The sequence below is a fragment of the Hemiscyllium ocellatum genome, chromosome 4 (assembly GCF_020745735.1).
Source record: "Hemiscyllium ocellatum isolate sHemOce1 chromosome 4, sHemOce1.pat.X.cur, whole genome shotgun sequence".
NCBI classification, from domain to species: Eukaryota; Metazoa; Chordata; class Chondrichthyes; order Orectolobiformes; family Hemiscylliidae; genus Hemiscyllium; species Hemiscyllium ocellatum.
In genome coordinates this window covers 139791933-139816139 of record NC_083404.1, presented here as the reverse complement: position 1 = coordinate 139816139, position 24207 = coordinate 139791933, and the positions used below count along the sequence as shown (strand labels likewise).

Below are 24207 nucleotides of genomic sequence, written 5' to 3'. Positions count from 1 at the left end.
TTTTACCCATGTCTCAGGTGAGGAAGAGTTCGAGAAGGAGCGCCCTTCATGGTAACTTCAGCCTGTGCAAGAATTGAACCCACACTGTTGGCATTACTTTATCATAAACCAGATAGGAGAAAATGAGGTCTGCAGATGCTGGAGATCAGAGTCAAGAGTGTGTTGCTGGAAAAACACAGTTCAGGCAGCATCCAAGCAGGAGAATTGACGTTTCGGGCCAGAGCCCGCCATCCTTTTCATTCAGGAATAAAGGGCTCCAGGCCGAAACATCGATTCTCCTGCTCCTCAAATGCTGCCTGACCTGCTGTACTTTTCCAGCAGCACACACTCGATCATAAACCAGATGCCCATCCAACTTAGCTAACCTTGACATGGGCAGCAAGTACATGGAAACACCACCACCTACAAATTTCCCTTCAAACTACACATTTGACTTGGAAATATCTTTGTTTCTTCAGTGTCATTGGGTCAAAATCCCAGAACTCCCTCTAACCACACTGAATGGTCTGCTTGGGTTTGAGAAGGCAGCTCATGACCACCACCTTCACCTGGGCAATAAATACTGGACCAACCAGTGACACCAACACCCAGTGAGTTTAAAAAAAATCAATTTTTTTTAGATTAGATTACTTACAGTGTGGAAACAGGCCCTTTGGCCCAATAAGTCCACACCGACCCACCACCCACCCGTACCCCTTACCTAACACTACGGGCAATTTAGCATGGCCAATTCACCTGACCTGCACATCTTTGGACTGTGGGAGGAAACCGGAGCACCCGGAGGAAACCCACGCAGACACGGGGAGAACGTGCAAACTCCACACAGTCAATCGCCTGAGGTGGGAAGTGAACCCGGATCTCTGGCGCTGTGAGGCAGCAGGGCTAACCACTGTGCCGCCCACGATGGGGGCTATTCAGTATCTCAAGCTAGTTCCACCTTTTAGTTTGGTCATAGCTGAACCTTAATTCCATCCACTTGTTTTAATTAACTTTACATGCTTATCACTTACTTTAAAAGCTCCAATGTCATAGTTCCTTTTGGCTCTGCTTCCACACTTTTACCCCAGAATTTGAGTTTTGGGTATATGGATCCATGAAAAACAAAGTTTTGAGAAAATCCTTCAGCATGGAATGCACTGATGGGAGGATGGTGACTAACTTGCTCAGATATAAGCTTGAATCCCAGATCCTGCCTGCGAAAAAAAGAACAGGGGACCATAACATTAACCAATTCAAGATACAAAAATAACTACAGGTACTTCAGAACTAAGAAAACTTTATGCATTTGAAAATTAATACTTCACTGCCTAACTTAATCTTATTGTTTGGATTTACTGTAGACTTGGAGCTAAACACAGAGCTTAAGATGCTTTCTATAGGTTACAAAGGATAGTCAAGCACATAATGGGAGTAAGTGATTGTCCAACGGTAAATGTTTGGGGGCCTGGGTTTGAACCTCAGCATGACAGAATTCATTAATAATCTGAAAATAAGAGTCTAGTGATGACCATGAAACCATTTCCGTTGCTAGGGAAAAACCCAAATGGTTTCCTTAAACAGTAGATTTGAATCGGCTCAGGCTTGGAGGGCCGAAGGGCCTGTTTCTGGATTGTAAATTTTCTTTGTTCTTGGTACTTTACTTTTACAAAAAACCTACACTAGTACCTGTTTTCGCGAACTCGAAGAGGATTTGCACTTTTACGAAAACTGCAACATTTTTCTCATATAAATCATGCATCTTCACTTTACGCCATTTTCAGCTTTCAAAAGGTTTCCAGGGAACGTTTTACTTTTAGACAGTGGGGGATGCCTGTACATATCTGTTGTTATGCTTTTAGCTGAGGGAGAAATCGATGGCCAGGACTGGTTTTCAAATAGCATGTTCAGATTATCAACATTTACCCTGGGAGTCAGTTCAACTCCTTCTCCACATGTCAAAATGTCCTCAGTATTGAACTGGAGTGTCTGTCTAGATCACTGACACCAAAATTGGTGACGTAGTAGACAGTGAAAGGTATCTAAGATTATTAAAGAGGTTATAAATGGCAGATGGAGTTCAATCTGGATAAATGTAAGATATTGCATTTTGATATAACAAACAAGGTTAGGGCTTATACAATTAATGATCGGTCCTTCAGTAGTGTTGTAGAACAGTAACCTAGGAGAGCGTCACATATAGATAGGTGGTTAAAAAGGCGTTCGGCACACTTGCCTTCAATTCTCAGACCTTTGAGTATGTACATTGATGAGGCCTCTTCTGGAATAGATTAGATTAGATTAGACTTACAGTGTGGAAACAGGCCCTTCGGCCCAACAAGTCCACACCGACCCGCCGAAGCGAAACCCACCCATACCCCTACATTTACCCCTTACCTACCACTACGGGCAATTTAGCATGGCCAATTCACCTGACCCGCACATTTTTGGAGTGTGGGAGGAAACCGGAGCACCCGGAGGAAACCCGCAAACTCCACACAGTCAGTCGCCTGAGTCGGGAATTGAACCCGGGTCTCAGGCGCTGTGAGGCAGCAGTGCTAACCACTGTGCCACCGTGCCGCCCACTAATACTGTGTCCAGTTCTGGTCGCCGAGTTATAGGAATGATATTATCAAGCTCGAGAGGGTTCAGAAGACATTTACCAGGATGTTGCTGGTTATGGACGTTATAAAGAAAGGCTGGGACTTCTTTCACTGGAGTGAGAAGGTAGAAAAGCAAGCTATTAGACATTTATTAAATAATGAGAGGTATAGATAAAGTTGATGGTAGTTGTCTTTTCCCTAAAATGGGGAATTTCAAGACTAGAGGGCAGGTTTTTAACTGCAAATGTGTTGCTGGTCAAAGCACAGCAGGCCAGGCAGCATCTCAGGAATAGAGAATTCGACGTTTCGAGCATAAGCCCTTCATCAGGAATAAGAGAGAGTAGCCAAGCAGGCTAAGATAAAAGGTAGGGAGGAGGAACTAGGGGGAGGGGCGATGGAGGTGGGATAGGTGGAAGGAGGTCAAGGTGAGGGCGATAGGCCGGAGTGGGGTGGGGGCGGAGAGGTCAGGAAGAGGATTGCAGGTTAGGAGGGCGGTGCTGAGTTGAGGGAACCGACTGAGACAAGGTGGGGGGAGGGGAAATGAGGAAACTGGAGAAATCTGAATTCATACCTTGTGGTTGGAGGGTTCCCAGGCGGAAGGTGAGGTGCTCCTCCTCCAGCCGTCGTGTTGTTATGTTCTGCCGGTGGAGGAGTCCAAGGACCTGCATGTCCTCGGTGGAATGGGAGGGAGAGTTAAAGTGTTGAGCCACGGGGTGATTGGGTTGGTTGGTTCGGGCGGCCTGGAGGTGTTCTCTGAAGCGTTCCGCAAGTAAGCGGCCTGACTCACCAATATAGAGGAGGCCACATCGGGTGCAGCGGATGCAATAGTGTGTGGAGGTACAGGTGAACTTGTGGCGGATATGGAAGGATCCCTTGGGGCCTTGGAGGGAAGTGAGTGTGGAGGTGTGGGCGCAAGTTTTACATTTCCTGCGGTTGCAGGGGACGGTGCCGGGGGTGGAGGTTGGGTTGGTGGGGGGTGTGGATCTGACGAGGGAGTCACGAAGGGAGTGGTCCTTGCGGAACGCTGATAGGGGAGGGGAGGGAAATATATCCTTGGTGGTGGGGTCCGTTTGGAGGTGGCGGAAATGGCGGCGGATGATACGTTGTATGCGGAGGTTGGTGGGGTGGTAGGTGAGAACCAGTGGGGTTCTGTCTTGGTGGCGGTTGGAGGAGCGGGGCTCAAGGGCGGAGGAGCGGGAAGTGGAGGAGATGCGGTGGAGGGCATCGTCGATCACGTCTGGGGGGAATCTGCGGTCCTTGAAGAAGGAGGCCATCTGGGCTGTGCGGTGTTGGAATTGGTCCTCCTGGGAGCAGATGCGGCGGAGACGAAGGAATTGGGAATATGGGATGGGGTTTTTACAGGGGGCATGGTGGGAGGAGGTGTAGTCCAGGTAGCTGTGGGAGTCAGTCGGTTTATAATAGATGTCTGTGTTGAGTCGGTCGCCCGAGATAGAGATGGAAAGGTCTAGGAAGGGGAGGGAGGAGTCTGAGACAGTCCAGGTGAATTTCAGGTCGGGATGGAAGGTGTTAGTAAAGTTGACGAACTGTTCAACCTCCTCGTGGGAGCACGAGGCAGCGCCGATACAGTCATCGATGTAGCGGAGGAAAAGGTGGGGGGTGGTGCCAGTGTAGTTGCGGAAGATGGACTGTTCCACATATCCTACGAAGAGGCAGGCATAGCTGGGGCCCATGTGGGTGCCCATGGCAACTCCTTTAGTTTGGAGGAAGTGGGAGGATTGAAAAGAGAAGTTATTCAGGGTGAGGACCAGTTCAGTCAGTCGAAGGAGGGTGTCAGTGGAAGGGTACTGGTTGGTGCGGCGGGAAAGGAAGAAGCGGAGGGCTTGGAGTCCCGTGATGGGGGATGGAGGTGTACAGGGACTGGATGTCCATAGTGAAAATAAGGCGTTGGGGACCGGGGAAGCGAAAATCCTGGAGGAGGTGGAGGGCGTGGGTGGTGTCCCGAACGTAGGTGGGGAGTTCTTGGACTAAAGGGGACAGGACCGTGTCGAGGTATTGGGAGATGAGTTCGGTGGGGCAGGAGCAGGCTGAGACAATGGGTCGGCCGGGGCAGGCAGGTTTGTGGATTTTGGGCAGGAGGTAGAAACGGACGGTGCGGGGTTGTGGGACTATGAGGTTGGAGCGGTGGATGGGAGATCCCCTGAGGTGATGAGGTCCTGGACGGTCTGGGAGATGATGGTTTGGTGGTGGGAGGTGGGGTCGTGGTCAAGGGGGCGATAAGAGGAGGCGTCCGCGAGCTGGCGTTTGGCTTCAGTGGTATACAGGTCAGTGCGCCAAACTACCACCGCGCCTCCCTTGTCTGCGGGTTTGATGGTGAGGTTGGGATTGGAGCGGAGGGAGTGGAGGGCTGCACGTTCTGAGGGTGAGAGGTTGGAGTGGGTGAGAGGGGTGGACAGGTTGAGTCGGTTAATGTCACGGCGACAGTTGGCTATAAAGAGGTCAAGGGCGGGTAGGAGGCCAGCATGGGGTGTCCAGGTGGATGGGGTGTGTTGGAGGCGGGAGAAGGGGTCGTCAGAGGGTGGGCGGGAGTCTTGGTTGTGAAAGTAGGCACGGAGGCGAAGGCGGCGGAAGAATTGTTCAATATCTCGCCGCGTGTTGAACTCATTAATCCGAGGGCGTAGGGGAATGAAGGTGAGGCCCCTGCTGAGGACTGATCTTTCATCCTCAGAGAGGGGGAGATCTGGAGGGATGGTGAAGATCCGGCAAGGCTGGGAGCTAGGACCTGGTGTGGGACTGGAGCTGGGGCTGGGGGCAGGGTTAGGGGCGGGGACAGAGATCGAAGTAGGGGCGGAGTTAGACGTGGTGATGTTGCTCGATGTGGGGGCGGGGTCATGCGTCATGACGGAAATAAGCGTGGGGGCGGGGTTACGTGAAGTGACGAAAGACGGCGTGGGGGCGGGGTTATGTGTGGTGACGAAGGTTTGCGTGTGGGCGGGGTTACGCGTAGTGACGAAAGACGGCGTGGGGGCGGGGAAACCTGAGGATTTGTGCTCCTGCAGGTTAGTGATGTCAGTGGGGGCGGAAGTGGCTGCGCCGACGGCAACCGGAGGGGCGGAAATGGTTGCGGCGACGGAGGAGTGGTGGTCATTCCCGGTGGCCGCATATGTTGCGGGTCCGTCGGCGATCGTGGAAGCGGTTGTGTGTGTGGTGGTCACCGGGGCAGTTGCTGGGGCGGCAATCGCGGGGGCTCCGAGGTCGGTGGGGGCGGAAGTGACGTCACGGTCGGCGGCGGCCTTTGGTGCCGCAGGCGCTGTGGAGCCCCGCTCCTCCAACCGCCACCAAGACAGAACCCCACTGGTTCTCACCTACCACCCCACCAACCTCCGCATACAACATATCATCCGCCGCCATTTCCGCCACCTCCAAACAGACCCCACCACCAAGGATATATTTCCCTCCCCTCCCCTATCAGCGTTCCGCAAGGACCACTCCCTTCGTGACTCCCTCGTCAGATCCACACCCCCCACCAACCCAACCTCCACCCCCGGCACCTTCCCCTGCAACCGCAGGAAATGTAAAACTTGCGCCCACACCTCCACACTCACTTCCCTCCAAGGCCCCAAGGGATCCTTCCATATCCGCCACAAGTTCACCTGTACCTCCACTCACATCATCTATTGCATCCGCTGCACCCGATGTGGCCTCCTCTATATTGGTGAGACAGGCCGCTTACTTGCGGAACGCTTCAGAGAACACCTCCGGGCCGCCCGAACCAACCAACCCAATCACCCCGTGGCTCAACACTTTAACTCTCCCTCCCATTCCACCGAGGACATGCAGGTCCTTGGACTCCTCCACCGGCAGAACATAACAACACAACGGCTGGAGGAGGAGCGCCTCATCTTCCGCCTGGGAACCCTCCAACCACAAGGTATGAATTCAGATTTCTCCAGTTTCCTCATTTCCCCTCCCCCCACCTTGTCTCAGTCGGTTCCCTCAACTCAGCACCTCCCTCCTAACCTGCAATCCTCTTCCTGACCTCTCCGCCCCCACCCCACTCCGGCCTATCGCCCTCACCTTGACCTCCTTCCACCTATCCCACCTCCATCGCCCCTCCCCCTAGTCCCTCCTCCCTACCTTTTATCTTAGCCTGCTTGGCTACTCTCTCTTATTCCTGATGAAGGGCTTATGCTCGAAACGTCGAATTCTCTATTCCTGAGATGCTGCCTGGCCTGCTGTGCTTTGACCAGCAACACATTTGCAGCTGTGATCTCCAGCATCTGCAGACCTCATTTTTTACTCGGCAGGTTTTTAAGGTGAGAGGAGAGATATCATACTGTCATAAAGATGTAGAGCACAGAAACAGACCCTTCAGTCCAACTCATCCATATCCACCAGATATTCTAACCTAATCTAGTCCCATTTGCCAGCACTTAGCCCACGTCCCTCTAAACCTTTCCTATTAACATACCTGTACTGATGCCTTTACAATGTTGCAATTGTACCAGCCTCCACCACTTCCCTCTGGCAGCTCATTCCATACATGTACCACCCTCTGAGTAAAAAAGTTGCCCCTTAGGTTCCCCCTCTCAGCCTAAACCTATGCCCTCTAGTTCCAGACTTCCCTATCCCAGGGGGAAGACTTTGTCTGTTTATCCTATCCATGCCCTTCATGATTTTATAAACCTCTGTAAGGCCGCCCCTCAGCCTCCAATGCTCCAGGGAAAACAGCCCTAACTTATTCAACCTCTTCCTAGATATTTGAAAAAGACGAGGCAAATTCTTTACACTGAGGGTGGTCCATGTGTGGAATGCATTTTCTGAAGAAGTGGTGGATGCAGGTAGAATTACAACATTTAAAAGATATTTAGATAGACACATGAATAGGAAAATAGTGGAGGGATATTGGCCAGGAACAGGCAGGTGGGCCTAGTTTAGTCTGGAATTATATTCGGCACAGACTGGCTGGACCTGTTTCCGTGCTGTATGACTCTAAGACTTCCTCAAAACCTGGAATACACCTTGAACACAATATGGTTGCTTCAAAAATGAGAACGAATAAGTGAAGCCAACATAGAATTTACAGCACAGAAACGAGTCATTTAACCCAAAGGTCCATGCGAGGTATTTGTGTTCCACACGAGCACCTACCCTTCCAACCTCATCCCATTTCATCTCAACACTGCCAGCATGAATTCCTTTTTCTTTTGCTCTTTTAGAACCGGAGTCTGAAAGAGGTGGCTTTAGTGGACTTGAAATGTTAACTATGTTTCTCTCCCCACGGATACTGCCAGACCTGCTGAATTTCTCCAACACTTTGTTTTTATTTTATGTTACTCAATTTTCTCAGAATGATACTGAAGAGTGACATGCAAAAAATTATCAATTTTAACTGGTTGAAACAAAATAAGTTAGTACGCTGATATATTTGTATAAGTTTCTCACCTAATCATTTCATACGTCTCTCCAAGGAGTGGGTTAAATGGTTTTCCTGTTCTTTCCCACTGAGATGCAACAGCTGAAACGGCAAATGCTGCTACACACTGTTTTAAGAATAATAAATACAGCAAATTATTACTTCTGAATAAAATTAAAAGCTATAACCATTAGGATCACAGTCACAGAACACAGAACTATGCTAAAAGGAAGCAATGTCTAAGAGGAAAGATAATACTTTATCCAAAGTATGCCCTTGCCATCAATTGTTTAATAATTATAAATACATAATTGAAAATTGAATTTGGTTTTCTTCTTTAACAAAAGTCAATTTTCCTTGGAGCACAAACACTCGAGTTGGGTTTCCATCACACTGTCATTGGAAAGTGGCCTCTTCCAGCACTTGCAGTGGAAAAAATGGAAATAGGGAATTAAGGGCCAACACAATTGTTGTTCATCAGCTGTCTAAACCCACAGGATCATTGTACACACAAGGGAGACTGCAATTCAGATCAAAAATATGGTCTCCAAGGGTGAGATTAATCCAGAACAGACAAAGCAGTCAAACTTCCCACCAAAGTTGGTCTAATCTAAGTTTCTTTAAAAAATATGTACTGTATGGCCAAATGAACAGAACACTGTTCTGTTCATTGATCTTTTTAATTATTATTAATCTGTTTGTCTAATTGACTTATTCAAAGATGTTATTACACACCTTTGGAGCAAGTGGGACATGAACCTAGGCTCTCTGGTCCAGGAGCAGGGACACTAACCACTATGTCTCAAGAGGGCCCACAGAAATGCTGTCGTCATGATAAATTAGCTGAATATGTAAACTCACATTCCTTGACCAGGAATCTTCTGAAAGAGGAGAGGGACCAGCAGGAGGTCATTGTACACATTGGAACTAACAACATAGGAAGGAAAAAGGGATGAGATTCTGAAGGGAGAATATAGAAAGTTAGGCAGGAATTTAAAAAAGGTGGTCCTCGAGGGTAGTAATATCTGGATTACTCCCAGTGCTACAAGCTAGTGAGTAGAATAGGAGGATAGAATGTGGTTGAGGAGCTGGTGCATGGGAGAAGGGTTTACATTTTTGGATCACTGGAATCCCTTCTGGGGTAGAAGTGACCTGTACAAGGATGGATTGCACATGAATTGGAAGGGGACTAATATACTGGCAGGGAGATTTGCTAAAGCTGCTTGGGAGGATTTAAACTAGTAAGGTTGGGGGTGGAACCTGGGGAGATAGTGAGGAAAGAAATCAATCGGAGACTGGCACAGTTGCGAAAAGAAGTCAGTCAGTCAGAGACAAAGCAGAGAACAAGGTAGGACTGATAAATTAAACTGCATTTACTTCAATGCAAAGGGCCTAACAGGGAAGGCAGATGAACTCAGGGCATGATGAGGAACTTGGGACTGGGAAAGTATAGTAATTACATAAAGATATTGATAAGGGATAGCATTACAGCTGTAATGTAGGAGGATATTTCTGGGAATACATCCAGGAAAGTTCTTTGAGTAGAACTGAGAAATAAGAAAGGGATGATCAACTTATTAGCATTGTATTATCTGCAGGGTAGGTGACTGAGAGATCAGTGGGGGAGCACTTTGGGGCCACCAACCATAATTCTATTAGTTATAAAATAGTGATGGAGAAGGAAGATCGGATCTAAAAGTTGAAGTTCTAAATTGGAGAAAGGCCAATTTTCACAGTATTTGGCAAGGAATTTCAAAAGCTGATTGAGGGCGGATGTTTGCCGGTAAAGGTACAGCTGAAAAATGGGAAGCCTTCAAAATTGAGATAATGAGAGTTCAGAAACAGTATAGGGTGTAGGGAATGCTGGATATTAAAGAAATTGAGATTTTGGCTAAGAAAAATAAGAAAGCATATGTCAGGTACAGACAGGAGAGATTGAGTGAATCCTTAGAAGAGTATAAAGGCAGTAGAGGAGTATACTTAAGAGAGAAGTCAGGAGGGCAAAAAGGGAACATGAGATAGCTTTGGATTATCCTTAACCCTATTTGCCAAAGGGATTTTATAAATACATTAAGGACAAAAGGGTAACTAGGGAGAGAATAGGACCCCTCAAATATCAGCAAGGCACACTTTGTGTGGAGCTGCAGGACATGGGGATATTTTGCAACAAGTATTTTGCATCAGTGTTTACTGTGGAGAAGGAATAGAAGATACAGAACACAGGGAAATAGATGGTTTCATCTTGAAAAATTACAGAGGTGGTGGTGCTGGATGTCTTGAAATGCATAAAAGTGAGTAAATCTCCCAAGACCTGATCAGGTGTATCCTAGAACTCTGTGGGAAGATAGGGAAGTGATTGCTGGGTCACTTACTGAGATATTTGTATCATCGATAGTCACAAGTGAGGTGCTGGAAGACTGGAGGTTGGCTAATGTGGCGTCACTATTAAAGAAATTTGGTAAGCACAAGCCAGGGAACTATAGATCGGTGAGCCTGACGTCGGTGGTGGGCAAGTTATTGGAGGGAATCCTGAGGGACAGGATTTACATGTATTTGGAAAGGGCAAGGACTGATGAGGGATAGTCAGCATGGCTTTGTGCATGGGAAATCATGTCTCACAAACTTGATTGTTACTATTTCCAAAAAACTCAAAGAGGATTGAGGAAGACAGAGCAATGGGCATGATCTAAATGGACTTCAGTAAGGCGTGTGACAAGGTTCCCTATGGGAGATTGGTTAGGGAGGTTAGGTCTCATGGAATACAGGGAGAACTAGCCATTTGGATATAGAACTGGCTCGAAGGTCGAAGCCAAAGCGTGGCAGTGGAGGGTTGATTTTCAGACTGGAGGCCTGTGACCAGTGAGTGTGCCACAAGGGTCTGTGCTGGGTCCACTATTTTTCATCATTTATACAAATGATTTGGATGTGAACATAAGTGTTAGTAAGTTTGCAGATGACACCAAAATTGGAGGTGTAGTGGACAGTGAAGATTATCTCAGATTACAATGGGATCTTAATCAGATGGGCCAATGGACTGAGAACTGGTAGATGGAGTTTAATTTAAATAAATTTAAGGTGCTGCATTTTGGAAAACAAATCTTAACAGGACTTTTACACTTAATGGTAACATCAGAGGGAATGTTGCTGAACAAAGAGACCTTGGAGAGCAGGTTCGTAGCTCCTTGAAAATGGAGTCACAGGTAGATAGGATAGTGAAGAAGGTGTTCAGTGTGCTTTCCTTTTTGGTCAGAGTATTGAGTGAAGGAGTTGGGAAATCATGTTGTGGCTGTGCAGGACATTGGCTAGGCTACTTTTGGAATATTGCATGCAATTCTGGCCTCCTTCCTATTGGAAGGGTGTTGTGAAACTTGAAAGGTTTCAGAAAAGATTTATAAGGAAGTTGCCAGGGTTGGAGGATTTGAGCTATAGGGAGAGGCTGAACAGGCTGTGGCTGTTTTCCCTGGAGTGTCGGAGGCTGAGGAGTGACCTTATAGAGGTTTATACAATCATGAGGGGCATGGATAGGATAAATAGACAAAGTCTTTTCCCTGGGGTGGAGGAGTCCAGAACTGGAGGGCAGAGGTTTAGGGTTAGAGGGAAAGATATAAAAGGGACCTAAGAGGCAACTTATTCACGCTAAGGGTGGTGCATAGAATGAGCTGCCAGTGGAAGTGGTGGAGGCTAGTACAATTAAAAGGCATCTGGATGGGTATTTGAATAAGACGGATTTAGAGGATATGGGCCAAGTGCTCTCAATTGGGACTAGATTAGGTTAGGATATCTGGTCAGCACTGAAGAGTTGGACCAAAGGGTCTGTTTCCATGCTGTCCTTCTCAATGACTTGACACGAGATACTGAAAGGATTTCAAGGAAAGTGGGACAGACTGGAACTAGGGACAGTTTAAAAATAAAGGTGTTCTCCCATTCAAGACAGACAAGGAGAAATTGTTTCTCACAAAGAGCAGAGGGTCTATGAGTTTCCGTTCTCCAGAGATGTATGGAATCAAAAGCATTGAATATTTTTGAGAGAGAGAGATAGGGGTTCAACGTGTATCAAGGAAGGCAGAGGAATTGAGATTTTATCAAATGACAGAGTAGGCTGAAAGCATCATTAGTTACTGCTGCGAGCACTTACGTTCACACATTGTAGACAAGGAGACGTGAGGACGAGAGGAAAAGAAAAATAGCTAAGTGGTTCACTACAATATCTTACAACGATATAGGTGATCGACAGAGGAGCTGTCAAATAAAAGAGGACACCAAGCCACATAATGGGATATCAGTACAGGTAGAGAAGGGTTGAAAAGAAAGGAGGAGAGATATAGAGACAGAGTTTAGGCAAATAATTCTAGTGTTTACTAGGCAGCATTCTAGTTTTTCCCAATAGAAAAGTTTCTTCCTTACAGTGCATACTTAATTAGTTAGTCCTAATTGTAACACAATCTTGATTCAAAGAGATAACTGTAAGAAGCAATGATTACACTGTACCTGCATTCGCTCCAATGAGTTACGGGAGCTAATAGCTTCATGGATGAGATATGTGTGTTCCATGTATTCTGTAAGTCTCTGGAGAAAGCTAAGTGGTTCATTAAAAATAACAGGCATAGCAATCTTAGACAGCTCCTGGAACAAAGAACATACAGATGTCAATGCAGTAACTTTTACTAGTACTCTGCAATTAGCACTGTTATGAACAAATGAAGAAGTCAAAAAGTACAATCAACTGCTCCACATGTGGTTCAATTCCCTGCAGCAGGATTGATAAAAGAGTGAAAGTTTTTATATACAGCATGAAAAAGAAATCTCAACATCCACAGGAGTTTTACAGTGGATGGGAAACATCCACACGTTGGCAGATAGACACACAGCATTCCTGTTTCGGGTTGGTGGGGGTGGGGGGGAAAGAGGGGATGAGGAGTGAAAAGAAGAATTGTTGGAAATCGACATGTTTGGAACTGAATATGAAAACGACAACTAGCCTCATGATCCCTGTTGGGAAAGGTGGCAGGTGTTCCAAAGGACCTCAGTTGCTAAAGATCTGCACAGGTTGACGTGAATTCCTCTCAGACAATACCAGAAATATATTTAGGGGCTGTCACTAGATTTGTAGTGATCGTGATTTTGTGGTTTGGCTTAAGAGGGGTTAAAGGGGCTAAATATCTGACTGCTCTGATTATTAGAGATCCTTATAGATAACAAACTGCTTTGCTCAATTGATTTTCATTCACTAAGCTTGCTATATATCCATTCAAGGTGAGAAGACAAAGTGAACAGGACATCTTCAGTTATCAAGTGAAGTGAGTATCAGCCCTTGACATGAAGCCTACATTCAATGGAGTGTGGCATCAAGGTTCCCTAGTAAAACTGGAATCAGTAAGTATCAGGGAGTAAACTCTTCATGGGTTGGTATCATGCCTGGTGTATGGGAAGATGGCTGCGGTTGTTGAAGGTCAGTCATCTCAACTTCAAGGCATCTCAGCAGGAGTTCCTCAGGATAGTGTTAGGCTCAACCATCTTCAGCTGCTTCATTACTGACCTGCCCTCCATTATAAGGTCAGAAGTGGGGATATTTGCAGATGAATGCTCAATGTTCAGCACCATTCGCAACTCCTCAGATACCATAGTAACCCATGTCCAAAAACAGCAAGACCTGGACAATATCCAGGCTTGGGCTAACAAGAGACAAGTAACATTTGTGCCACACACATGGCAGTCTATGACCATCAGCAATAAGAAACAATCTAACCACCATCCTTTGACATTGAATGGTGCTAGCATCACTGAAATCCACTACTTTCAACATCCTTTACAGTACCATTGACACAAGTCAACCGGACCCACCACATAAATACAATGACTACAAGAGTGGCACAGTGGCTCAGTGGTTAGCACTGCTGCCAAAGCGCCAAGGAGCTAGGTTCGATTCCAGCCTCAGCTGACTGTGTGTGGAGTTTGCACATTCTCCCTGCGTCTGCATGGATTTCCTCTGGTTGAATTGGCCATGCCCATAGTGTTAGGTCTATTAGTCAGAGGGAAATGGGTCTGGGTGGGTTACCCTTTGGAGGGTCGGTGTGGGCTTGTTGGGCCAAAGGGCCTGTTTCGACAGCATAGGGGAATTTAATCTAAGGACAAGTCAGAGGCTAGGAAAACTATGAGTAACTCACCTCTTGACTCCACCAAGCCTGTCCATCATCTACAAGGCATAAGTCAGGTGTGTGATGGAATACTTGTCACTTGACTGGATGGGTGCAGCTCCAACACTCAAGATGCTTGACACCATCCAGGACAAAACAACTCGCTTGATTGACACCAATTCACAAACATCCATTCCCTCCACCACCAATGCTCAGTAGCAGCATACTTAATTAGTTAGTCCTAATTGCACTACAATCTAGATTCCACGATTATCTTATCAATGCCATCCTGACTTGGAAATATATCACTGTTCCTTCAGTACTGCTAGGTCAAAATCCTGCTGTTTGTGAGGGAATTGCATTGTGGATCCAAAACATGTGGATTGCAGCAGTTCAAGGAGGCAGCTCATCATCTTATCAAGGGCAACTCGGGACAGGCAATAAATGGTCAGCCAGCACCACACACACATCTCACAAATGAATTTTTTTTAAAAATCACAAAAATCAGTGAATCAGCCTGACAAAAATGTAGTCAACTGTAGTGGGTTTGGTTGTGCTGGTAATGACTCAGGAAGAGTTTACATTTAGTTTACAATCAGTTTATTTTCAAATTGACAACTACACAAACATCTCACATTTACCAGCAAGACTAAATAAGGTTGTATTAAGAAAAACGTAAAAGTACCAACTTTTAATGCACACTAGTAACAGTTGAAACGGCTACAGTGAAAAAGGGTAATGATGCAACGATAAAATAATTAGAATAATAATCCAGAAGCTCAGTCCAATGTTTGGGGACATGGGCTTAAACTCCACTATGGTAGTGGGTGCAATTTTAATGGTCAATGCATCAGTCTGGAAAATAAAGCTCATCTCATGGTCCTTATTGTGAGATCATCCTCCACTGTCATAAAAACCCACCTAATTCACTAATACCCTTCCTTTCGAACCTGCCAGTAATGCTCACACTTTTGAAAGAATGAAGAAAGGAGAAACAGAATTGCATATCACATAAAACAAGAGTCTTTGGAACAGTACTCCTCAGAAGTAGGTATTTGAATAATTTTATGGCAGAGATAAATAGATTCTTGGTGAGCACGGTGTTGAAACGTTATTGAGGTGGGCAGAATTTGGAGTCATCAGTTCACCCGTGATGTTAATGAGCAGGCTCAAGGGGCTGAGTGCCCTAATCCTGCTCCTATTCCATAATTAATTGGCACATTCCAGAGTGGAGACAGTTCTACTACCAAGAAGACAATGCAACAGTGAAAATCAATTAGTAAAGTGAGAATGTTTCAAGCGATATTTTCCCTCCCTCTCAGGTAATGGAATTTAGTTCCACGATCAAAAAACTAAACAAGCGTAGAGCAACAAATTTACTCACCATTCCAATGCATTTACGCAATATACTCCATATACTAAAATCATTTCTAGAAAACATTGGAGCTGGCAAGCTTGTTCTAAAGGGAGAAAGAAACAGAATCTTTTAGATTTGATCGCTGATCAATATACTCTTCTCAGAACCTGTTAGCTCCTCTGCTTAATGTACAAAGGTCTAGCTGAATTTGTAATTATCTAATCAATAATGGTCTACTAAAAATTATTTATAAATTGTAATTAGTTGTTTGCACAGAATATATTTCATCATAATGATTATATATTGATCTAGGCCATTATTCAATATCTATTTGTGTCACACTTCTCTGATATGTTGGACCGTGCTGCAATATGTTACTTATGTACCAGAATCCTAGTGAGCATAACAGGAGGGAACAGGGAGTCCATGAGGCGGGAGGGGGGGGGTCCGGGGGGGTTGTGGAGGAGGAGGTGGTGGAGGAGGAATGAGGATACCACAACAACTTTTGCTCAAAACATGACCACTGTAATAAGAAAAGGTCACAGACATTGCACTGACCATTTACCATTCTGGAAGTCACACAATAAAACCATAATCAAATTGTTTTCTCCTTTTACGCCTTGTGGTGCATGTTGCAACACATCTGCATTTTCCTGTCTAGTGTGTCACAAGGGTTTCTAGCTTGAGGGGCACTTCTCCAAATCAAGCACAACTGACCATGGTTCCTCTGCTTACACCTGCCATAGGCATAATGTAAGAATTTTAAGGTTGATATTCAATCTAATTGCCTATTTTATGAATACATCCACCTTAGTCATCAAGTCCTGGAGTGGGACTCCAACCTGGAGTTTATTGCTAAGAGTTAGTATTTGAAGGAAGGGTCACCAGCCCGAAACTTTAACTCTGATTTTGCCAGATCTGCTGAAATTTTCCAGCAACTTCAGTTTTTGATTCTGATTTACAGCATCCACAATTCTTTCGATTTTTATGCCAAATGAGCTCCCTGAACCAATCTCAGCTGAAAGCAAAGAGAGCCCACTGCACTATTCGTGGAAGAATAGGGAAGTTTACCTCTGGTGTTCTGGCTACAGCTCATCTCCCAACTAAGATCACAGAAAGATTATCTGATCATTTGTATCTTGGTATGTGAGAGAGCTAGGTGGGCACAAAATGGCTGCTGTATTTCATTAGGACAGTGATCGTATTTCAGAAATACCAACTGACTGTAAAGCACTTCACAACATTCCGAAGTCAAACAAGATACAATATAAATACGAGATAACAAAGAACATAACATACTACAGGAAAAACAGAGTTTTAAATCACCAAATGTTATCTTTACAGCACTTACATCATGTCTTAAATTAGGCATATAGTAAACCAAAGTTTTAATTTCTGAAAATCTAATTTGTCTTTCAATTAATTATTAGGGATGTGAAGTTTTGCTTTGCAACAGACTTGTTACACAAGCACATATACAAACACAGTGCATTTTCCAGACATGAGGTAGTCATTTGTTGAGTGTGGTTGGGAGTTGCACATGGGGACACTGCAGATTCCCCCATTTTAGAACATAGAACATACAGTACAGAACAGGCCCTTCAGCCCAAGATGTTGTGCCGACCACTGATCCTCATGTATGCATCCTCAAATTTCTGTGACCATATACATGTCCAGGAGTCTCTTAAATGTCCCCAATGATCCTGCCTCCACAACTGCTGCTGGCAATGCATTCCATGCTCTCACAACTCTCTGTGTGTAAAGAACCCGCCTCTGACATCCCCTCTATACTTTCCTCCAACCAACTTAAAACTATGACCCCTCGTGTTGGTCATTTCTGCCCTGGGAAATAGTCTCTGACTATCGATTTTAGCATATATCAAAGGAACTGTCTGAGAAATTAAGATTCTGCTAAGCAATTCACCTGTACCTGAAACCTACTGAAACACTCCATTTAAAGTGAAGCATTTGGATGGTTCCAATGAAATTAAGTAAATTAATACACAGGGAATTTTAGATTATTAAATATGTCATCGAACTTCTGATTAATTATCTAAAGATTCCATATATACCTTACACCACCAAATCCACCACTTCCATCTGCTGTTCTGTAGCCAAGATTCCTTTGCCAGACCAGACCTGGATCCAAACATTCTCTCTCTCTCTCTCTCTCTCTCTTTCTCTCTCTCTATACCCACCACCTCTTCACTTCTCTCCCTCCAGACACTCAGGCCCAGACACTCTCTCCTCCTACTACCACCATGCCCATCTCTCAACACGACAACAAATGTGGAATAATGCAAGAACCTTGACACCATGCAGGTCAAAACAGAATCTTCAGCATTTTGTTTTCATCCACTTGTTTCCAATGGCTGCAGCTCAACACCTTCAAGGACAAAACAACCCACTTGATCAGTTCCATTTGCCATCTTGAACTCTGATTCCCTTTGGCACTGACATAAAAGAGACTGCAGTAGCTCACCATGGCCTCCTCCACAGCACCTCTGAAGGAGAAGAACAACCCAAAGACCACAAATCCAAAAGACATAGCAACAGGAGTAAGCCAATCAGCCCCTCAAGGCTGCTTCGTCATTTAGTAGGATTATGGCTGATTTGACACTCCTCACCTCTACCTGCAAGTTACCCTCCAAGCCATTCACCATCTCCAGTTCGAACAACACCATCATTCCTTCAATGCCATTGAATCAAAATCCTAGAACTCCCTTTCAAATCACAGTATAGATGCAGATATGCCACATAACTCCAGCAGTTCAAGCAGTGATTTACCACCATCTTCTCAACTGCATTAGGGACAGGGAACAAATTATGGCCTACCCAGCAACTCTCACATCTCCATCCAAGATGGAAATTAATCTGTAAATAAACTGAGTTAAACTTTTCCATGAAGAAATCCATGCTGACTTTCCTTAATTAACCAGCACTTGTTTGTGTGACTGTCAATTTTGTCTTCAACTGTTATTTCTAGAAGCTTCTCAGCCACTGAGGTTAAACTTACTGGTCTACTGTTGCTTGACTTATCCTTGCATCTTTTTTCAACAAGTGCCTAACATTTGCAATTAACCAATCCTCTGGCACCACCTTGGAGTCTAAGGAAGACTAAAAACAATAACACATGCCCTATAATTTCCATGCTCACTTCCCTCAGTATCCTTGAATGCTGCTTATCTGGTCCTGGTGTCTTGTCAACTTTAAGTACACAGCCAATCCACTACCACCACAATTTTAAATTAATTTGCTCTTCTTTCACCATGACCTGGGTAGCATTTTCAGCCTGGGTAAAGGCAGATGAAGTATTAATGTAACAGTTTAATAGCATACCCATGCCTATCCACTACCTCCATGTGTAAATCCCCCTTTTGGTTCCTAATGGTTGCACTTCTCATTTTACCACTGTTCTATTATTTATAGACCTGCAAGTCTTTGGGATTCCATTTAACATCACTTGCCAGTCTTTTGGCAACTAATTTGTTTTTTGAACATCTCACAGAACCTTCCATATTCAGCCTAGTTCTTAACCAATATGTCTCATAGGCATATTTGTTATTTATCATTATTTTTACATAAACACATATAAAGATATAAATGAGGAGTAGGAGGCGGCACGGTGGCACAGTGGTTAGCACTGCTGCCTCACAGCACCAGAGACCTGGGTTCAATTCCCGCCTCAGGTGACTGACTGTGCGGAGTTTGCACGTTCTCCCCGTGTCTGCGTGGGTTTCCTCCGGGTGCTCCGGTTTCCTCCCACAGTCACAAAGATGTGCAGGTCAGGTGAATTGGCCATGCTAAATTGCCAGTAGTGTTAGGTAAGGGGCATGGGTATGGGTGGGTTGCGCTTCGGCGGGTCGGTGTGGACTTGTTGGGCCGAAGGGCCTGTTTCCACACTGTAAGTAATCTAAGTCATCTAATCTAAAGGAGTAGGCTATTTCCCTGCTCCACCATTCATGATTGTGGCTGAGCAGATCATATTCCTACCTACCCCAGATAACCTTTCACTCCCACGTTAACCAAGCATCTATCCATCTCTGACTTAAAAATATTCAAAGACTTCACCTATTGAGGAAGAATTTTCAAAGACTCCAGTCAATTATTTTCCTCATCTTATTAAAAGGGCATCCCCTTATTTTTAAACAGTGATCCTTAGTTCTAGATTCTCCCACACATTACAGCTTGCCAACCTGAAAAAGAACCATTTATGCCAACTCTCTCCTGCCTGTTAACCAGCCAATTTTCTATCTGTACCAATATATTATTTCCTAAACCATGAGTCTTTGTTTTCTGCAAAAACCTTTTGTGTGGCACCTTATCAAATGCCTTCTGGAACACTGAAGTATGTAACAGCGACCAGTTCCCCTTAACTAAGAGGAGATGCTACTTTAAAAAAATAATTTCAATATATTTGTGAAATATAATTTCCCTTTCGTGTAACCACATTATATCTTTAATAATGGCAAAACATCAAGTTATAATCCAATAGGTTTATTTGAAAGTACAAGCTTTCAGAGCACTGCTCCTTCCATCAGGTGGTTAGTGGGGCAGGATCGCAGGGCACAGACTTTATAGTAAAAGAGCAAGGTATCATACAACTGATGCAATGTATTGGACAAACCTAAATTGCTGTTAAATCTTTCATCACTTAGAATGGGGTTGTACCAGCATCAGTTGTATGACACTTTGATTTTTACTATAAAGTCTGTGTCCTATGATCCTGTTGTCCAGAACTTTACAATACACCAGCTGAAGTTTAACAACTGTTATATACATGTTTAGAATAACCTCCTGGCTCTTGTATTTTGGATCCATTCTAAGCCTGAGATACTGTATGCTTCAATAGATGCTTTCTTCATCCGTCCTGTCATCTTTTATGATCTGTGCACAGATACACCAACATCCCTCTGATCCTCTACCATATTTTATATGGTCTGTTTCACCAAAATGCATCATGTCACACTTCTTTGTGTTGAACTGCAAATGCTCCCTCTTTGCCTCATGGATAATATTTTATTATTTTACTGTCACCTTTTTATACATAAAGGTTTGTTTTTCTGATTGTGTTAAGCTCTTCCTAAATTGTTTTCGATATCTATATTGTTTAGTTCAAATTTTTCTCTTTATGTGGAATAAACATGTGTTCTGTTGTTAAAGAACACCTTTAGCCTTGTACTAATAAGCACTGTGACTAAGTACAACATTAATTTGTGAAAAATATTAAAGACTCAAATCAAGCAATTCAGGCATGACTTGTGCAATGGAACCATCATTTGGGATTATAACCAACTGAGGGGCTCTTGGTAGGATAAGAATTCATTGAATTTGAGGGATTTGCGTTTTTTTTAAAGAAAAAAAAATACATGGTGGTTCTGGACATAAAAAAGTGTGTTGGGATGAAGTTTATTGCACAGGTTGGACTTTCAAAATGGCGCTAAATGTTGTTAAGACTGCAAGCTGAAGAGAAAATGATGCAATATTTGAAATCTTTGATTGAAGTTAAAAAGACAGAGCTGATAAAGGAAGGATAGAAATAAGAACAAAATATCATCAGGACTAGATGCTTCAAGTAATGATAAAGCTATTTTGGCTAAAAGGAGGAAAGGAACCCCAAGTTTGACGTGTCATTGCTAGAATTGCTAAGGTTTAGATAAAACTGAAAAGCAAATTGAAAAGGTTTGAAAGTTTGAAAAACTTGAACAGAAGGGTAAAATGAAAACTTGAATTGGAAGATGAAGAGAAGAGGAGAGAAAAGGAAGGAAAAGGAGCAATAAAAGGAAAAGAGAATTAGAAATCAAAAAAACATGAAAGGCAAGAGAGGAGAAAGAAAGTCAGAGAAATTGAACTCCAGAGAGATAAAGATATCAGACAATGTAAAGTGACCAGAAGGCAAGCTTAGACTAAAGAAATAAATAGGTAATAGCTCAGATGACATCCAGATTTGAACGAGGGATTTGATGAAACTAGAAATCTACATTTAGTGCCTAAATTTGGAGGATGGAGTCGGAAGGTATTTCACCTCATTTGAAAGGCAGCTGGGCAGACAGTGTCCAAGGGTCTGGATTTCAATGTTAGAGTATTTTGACAGATACATATTATGTATGTGTATGTCAGTTTTTGAGAAAAATAATTTGCTGATTAGGAAACTACTTTGAAAAGAACATTTAATACATATGAGCTTGTCTCTGAAGCTTATCAATTAAAATTTAGCACTCAGGAAGTTACCATTTAGATTAGATTAGATTACTTACAGTGTGGAAACAGGCCCTTCGGCCCAACAAGTCCACACCGACCCGCCGAAGCGCAACCCACCCATACCCCTACATTTACCCCTTAACTAACACTACGGGCAATTTAGCATGGCCAATTCACCTGACCCGCACATCTTTGGACTGTGGGAGGAAACCGGAGCACCCGGAGGAAACCCACGCAGACACGGGGAGAACGTGCAAACTCCACACAGTCAGTCGCCTGAGTCGGGAATTGAACCCGGGTCTCTGGTGCTGTGAGGCAGCAGTGCTAACCACTGTGCCACCATGCCGCCCTTTAAGGAAAGGAAACTAATTGGACATTTGTAAAATTTGCAAAAGAAAAAATGCTGTATGATCAGTAATTTCAATCATTGAAGTTAGAGAAATATATTGAGAATACAAGGGAAATCATGGAAGAATTCAAAAATAGCATCACAGCAAACCTTAAAACTTATGAGCATCAGGTATCAAAGTTCCAAGAAGCAGATGTTCTGGCAAATATCTATGATACCTCACACAAACAGGTGAAATGGGGAACTGGTCATATGGGGAACCCCAAGAAAATTGAAGGAGCAGAAAACCTGAAGGACACCAAAGAAATAGAAAAGATTCTAAAAAGAAATTTAAAGAAAGTAACCGACAAACATTGCAATAAGATTGTTTTAACAGAGCTAATGGCTGGAATGGGACTGACTGACCAGACTGATAGCTGAAGAATTCATATGAAGAATGACAAAAACCTAAAAAACTGGTGGTTCTGAAAATTAGAAGCAGAAATTGCTGGAAAATCTCTGCAGTCTGACAACATCTGTGCAGAATTCAGGGAGCATGTTCCGACTGACTGGGGAGTCCAGAACTAGGGGTCACCGTGCAAGGATACAGGTAGCTATCAAGGACTGAGATGAGGAGAAATGGCTTCACCAAGAGAGTGGGGAGCCTGTGGAATTTTCTGCCACAGAAAGTGGTTAAGGCTAAAACATTAAATGCTTTCAAGAAAGGAGTTAGAAATAGTTTTTAGGATTAAAAGGATCAAAGGGCATGGGCGAAAGTGGGAACAGGGCACTGAATAGGATTATAACCCATGTTCATATTGAATGCAAAGCAGGGCTGAACGCTGAATGGACTACTTCTGTTCCTGTTGTGTGCTTCTATGGAACACCAACCACATAGCAGGAAAGCTTAAGGAATCCTCCGAAAGGGGCTTCTGGAAAAGAAATGAGTATTAAAACTACAGCTGTAGTACAAAGAGAATATGTTTCCTTAGAATCTAATAGGAGGAAGTGATGGCTCAGGACAGGCAAGAAAACTATTCTCAGCTACAGATAAAGAGAATTAGATCACCAAGTTCTGAATATTTTAAACAGAGAAAGCGAGATATCCTTAACCTTTTCATCCAGAAAATAAACCAATAAAGTTATTGAGAAGTACTGGACCAAATGAAATGGTTGGAGTAGACCTGGACGTTGCCAGTGCAGAGCACATTGACAAAGCCCGTGAAATTGATGCATACTGTCAGAGATTTCTATGGACTGCAAGGCTGTAAAAAAGGCCGAGTTAGCACCCAAGCACAGAGGTGAAACTTCAGAAATTTAAAGGAAGCAGCCTGGCAATTCTATATTGATTTTGAGAGGGTATTGCCAAGTGGAAATACAGGCTTTAGAAATAAATGTGACATATGATGCACTTAGCAAAATTATTCTTTATAAAAGAATTTTATAAATTCATTATCTTTTGTAATTAGAACCCCTTCTGAAGGCCAAGGGTAGCAACTGCCAGTAGACAGCATAAATGGCTAATAATTATAAACTCGTCGATCAAACTAAACCTTTTCTCTGTCACACCCATAAGGTTAAGAAAATGGGAGGGTGAAAGGAAGGCAAATAGCCAGGATACCAGGGAATTCCCCAAGATCCCCATCTCAGGCCAGAAAGGAAGGTACTAAGGACAAATGTGAACACTGAACCTCTTAAGTGGTTCAATTCTAATAAAATGAGACATCCACATTCAGAATTTATAAAACATGGCTCCAGGAATGAGAAACTTCAGTCACAAAGATAGAATGAAGAAGTTGAGACTTTTTTCCTTGGAGATGAACACGAGGCCATCATCTCCCCTGAGAATATTTAGGCTCTCAGACATTCAAAAGATCCATAAAATTGTCTCCATAGTCCACAGTAAGGAAACTGGAAGGAGTCAGTTCAGTAGAAACTTAAAAGAATTGAAAAAGGAGCACAGTATCTCTGGATTGAGTCTTTGTAATGGATAGTGTTTTGCTTTTTGCATTAAAATGCTTTAAGTTGTCTTTCACACCCATTTCGCTTGGTTGTTATTTTCTTCTTTGTAATACTAATGTTAAATAATATATGCAGTCTCGTGTGAATAACTACCATATTTCACTGACTAACCACCACATTTATCAATTCAAAATGAAATTAGCTATATGATTTATCAAGCCAGGTTTCAATTCTGGGCTCAGACATATCCAGTACTTCCATCAGCTCAGATC

General features: G+C 43.8%; 1 protein-coding gene across 3 annotated transcripts in view; it reads right to left on the bottom strand.

Moving 5' to 3' along the window:
• Positions 1 to 24207, bottom strand: part of osbpl1a (oxysterol binding protein-like 1A) — a 217741-nt gene that overhangs the window by 32130 nt on the left and 161404 nt on the right. For all 3 annotated transcript variants that reach the window (XM_060823911.1, XM_060823912.1, XM_060823913.1), the window contains exons 18-21: positions 15472 to 15547; positions 12442 to 12576; positions 7983 to 8080; positions 1011 to 1193 (exon numbers count right to left, since the gene is read on the bottom strand). In XM_060823911.1, coding sequence (XP_060679894.1) covers positions 1011 to 1193; positions 7983 to 8080; positions 12442 to 12576; positions 15472 to 15547 — 492 coding nt within the window. The remainder of the gene's footprint in view (positions 1 to 1010; positions 1194 to 7982; positions 8081 to 12441; positions 12577 to 15471; positions 15548 to 24207) is intronic.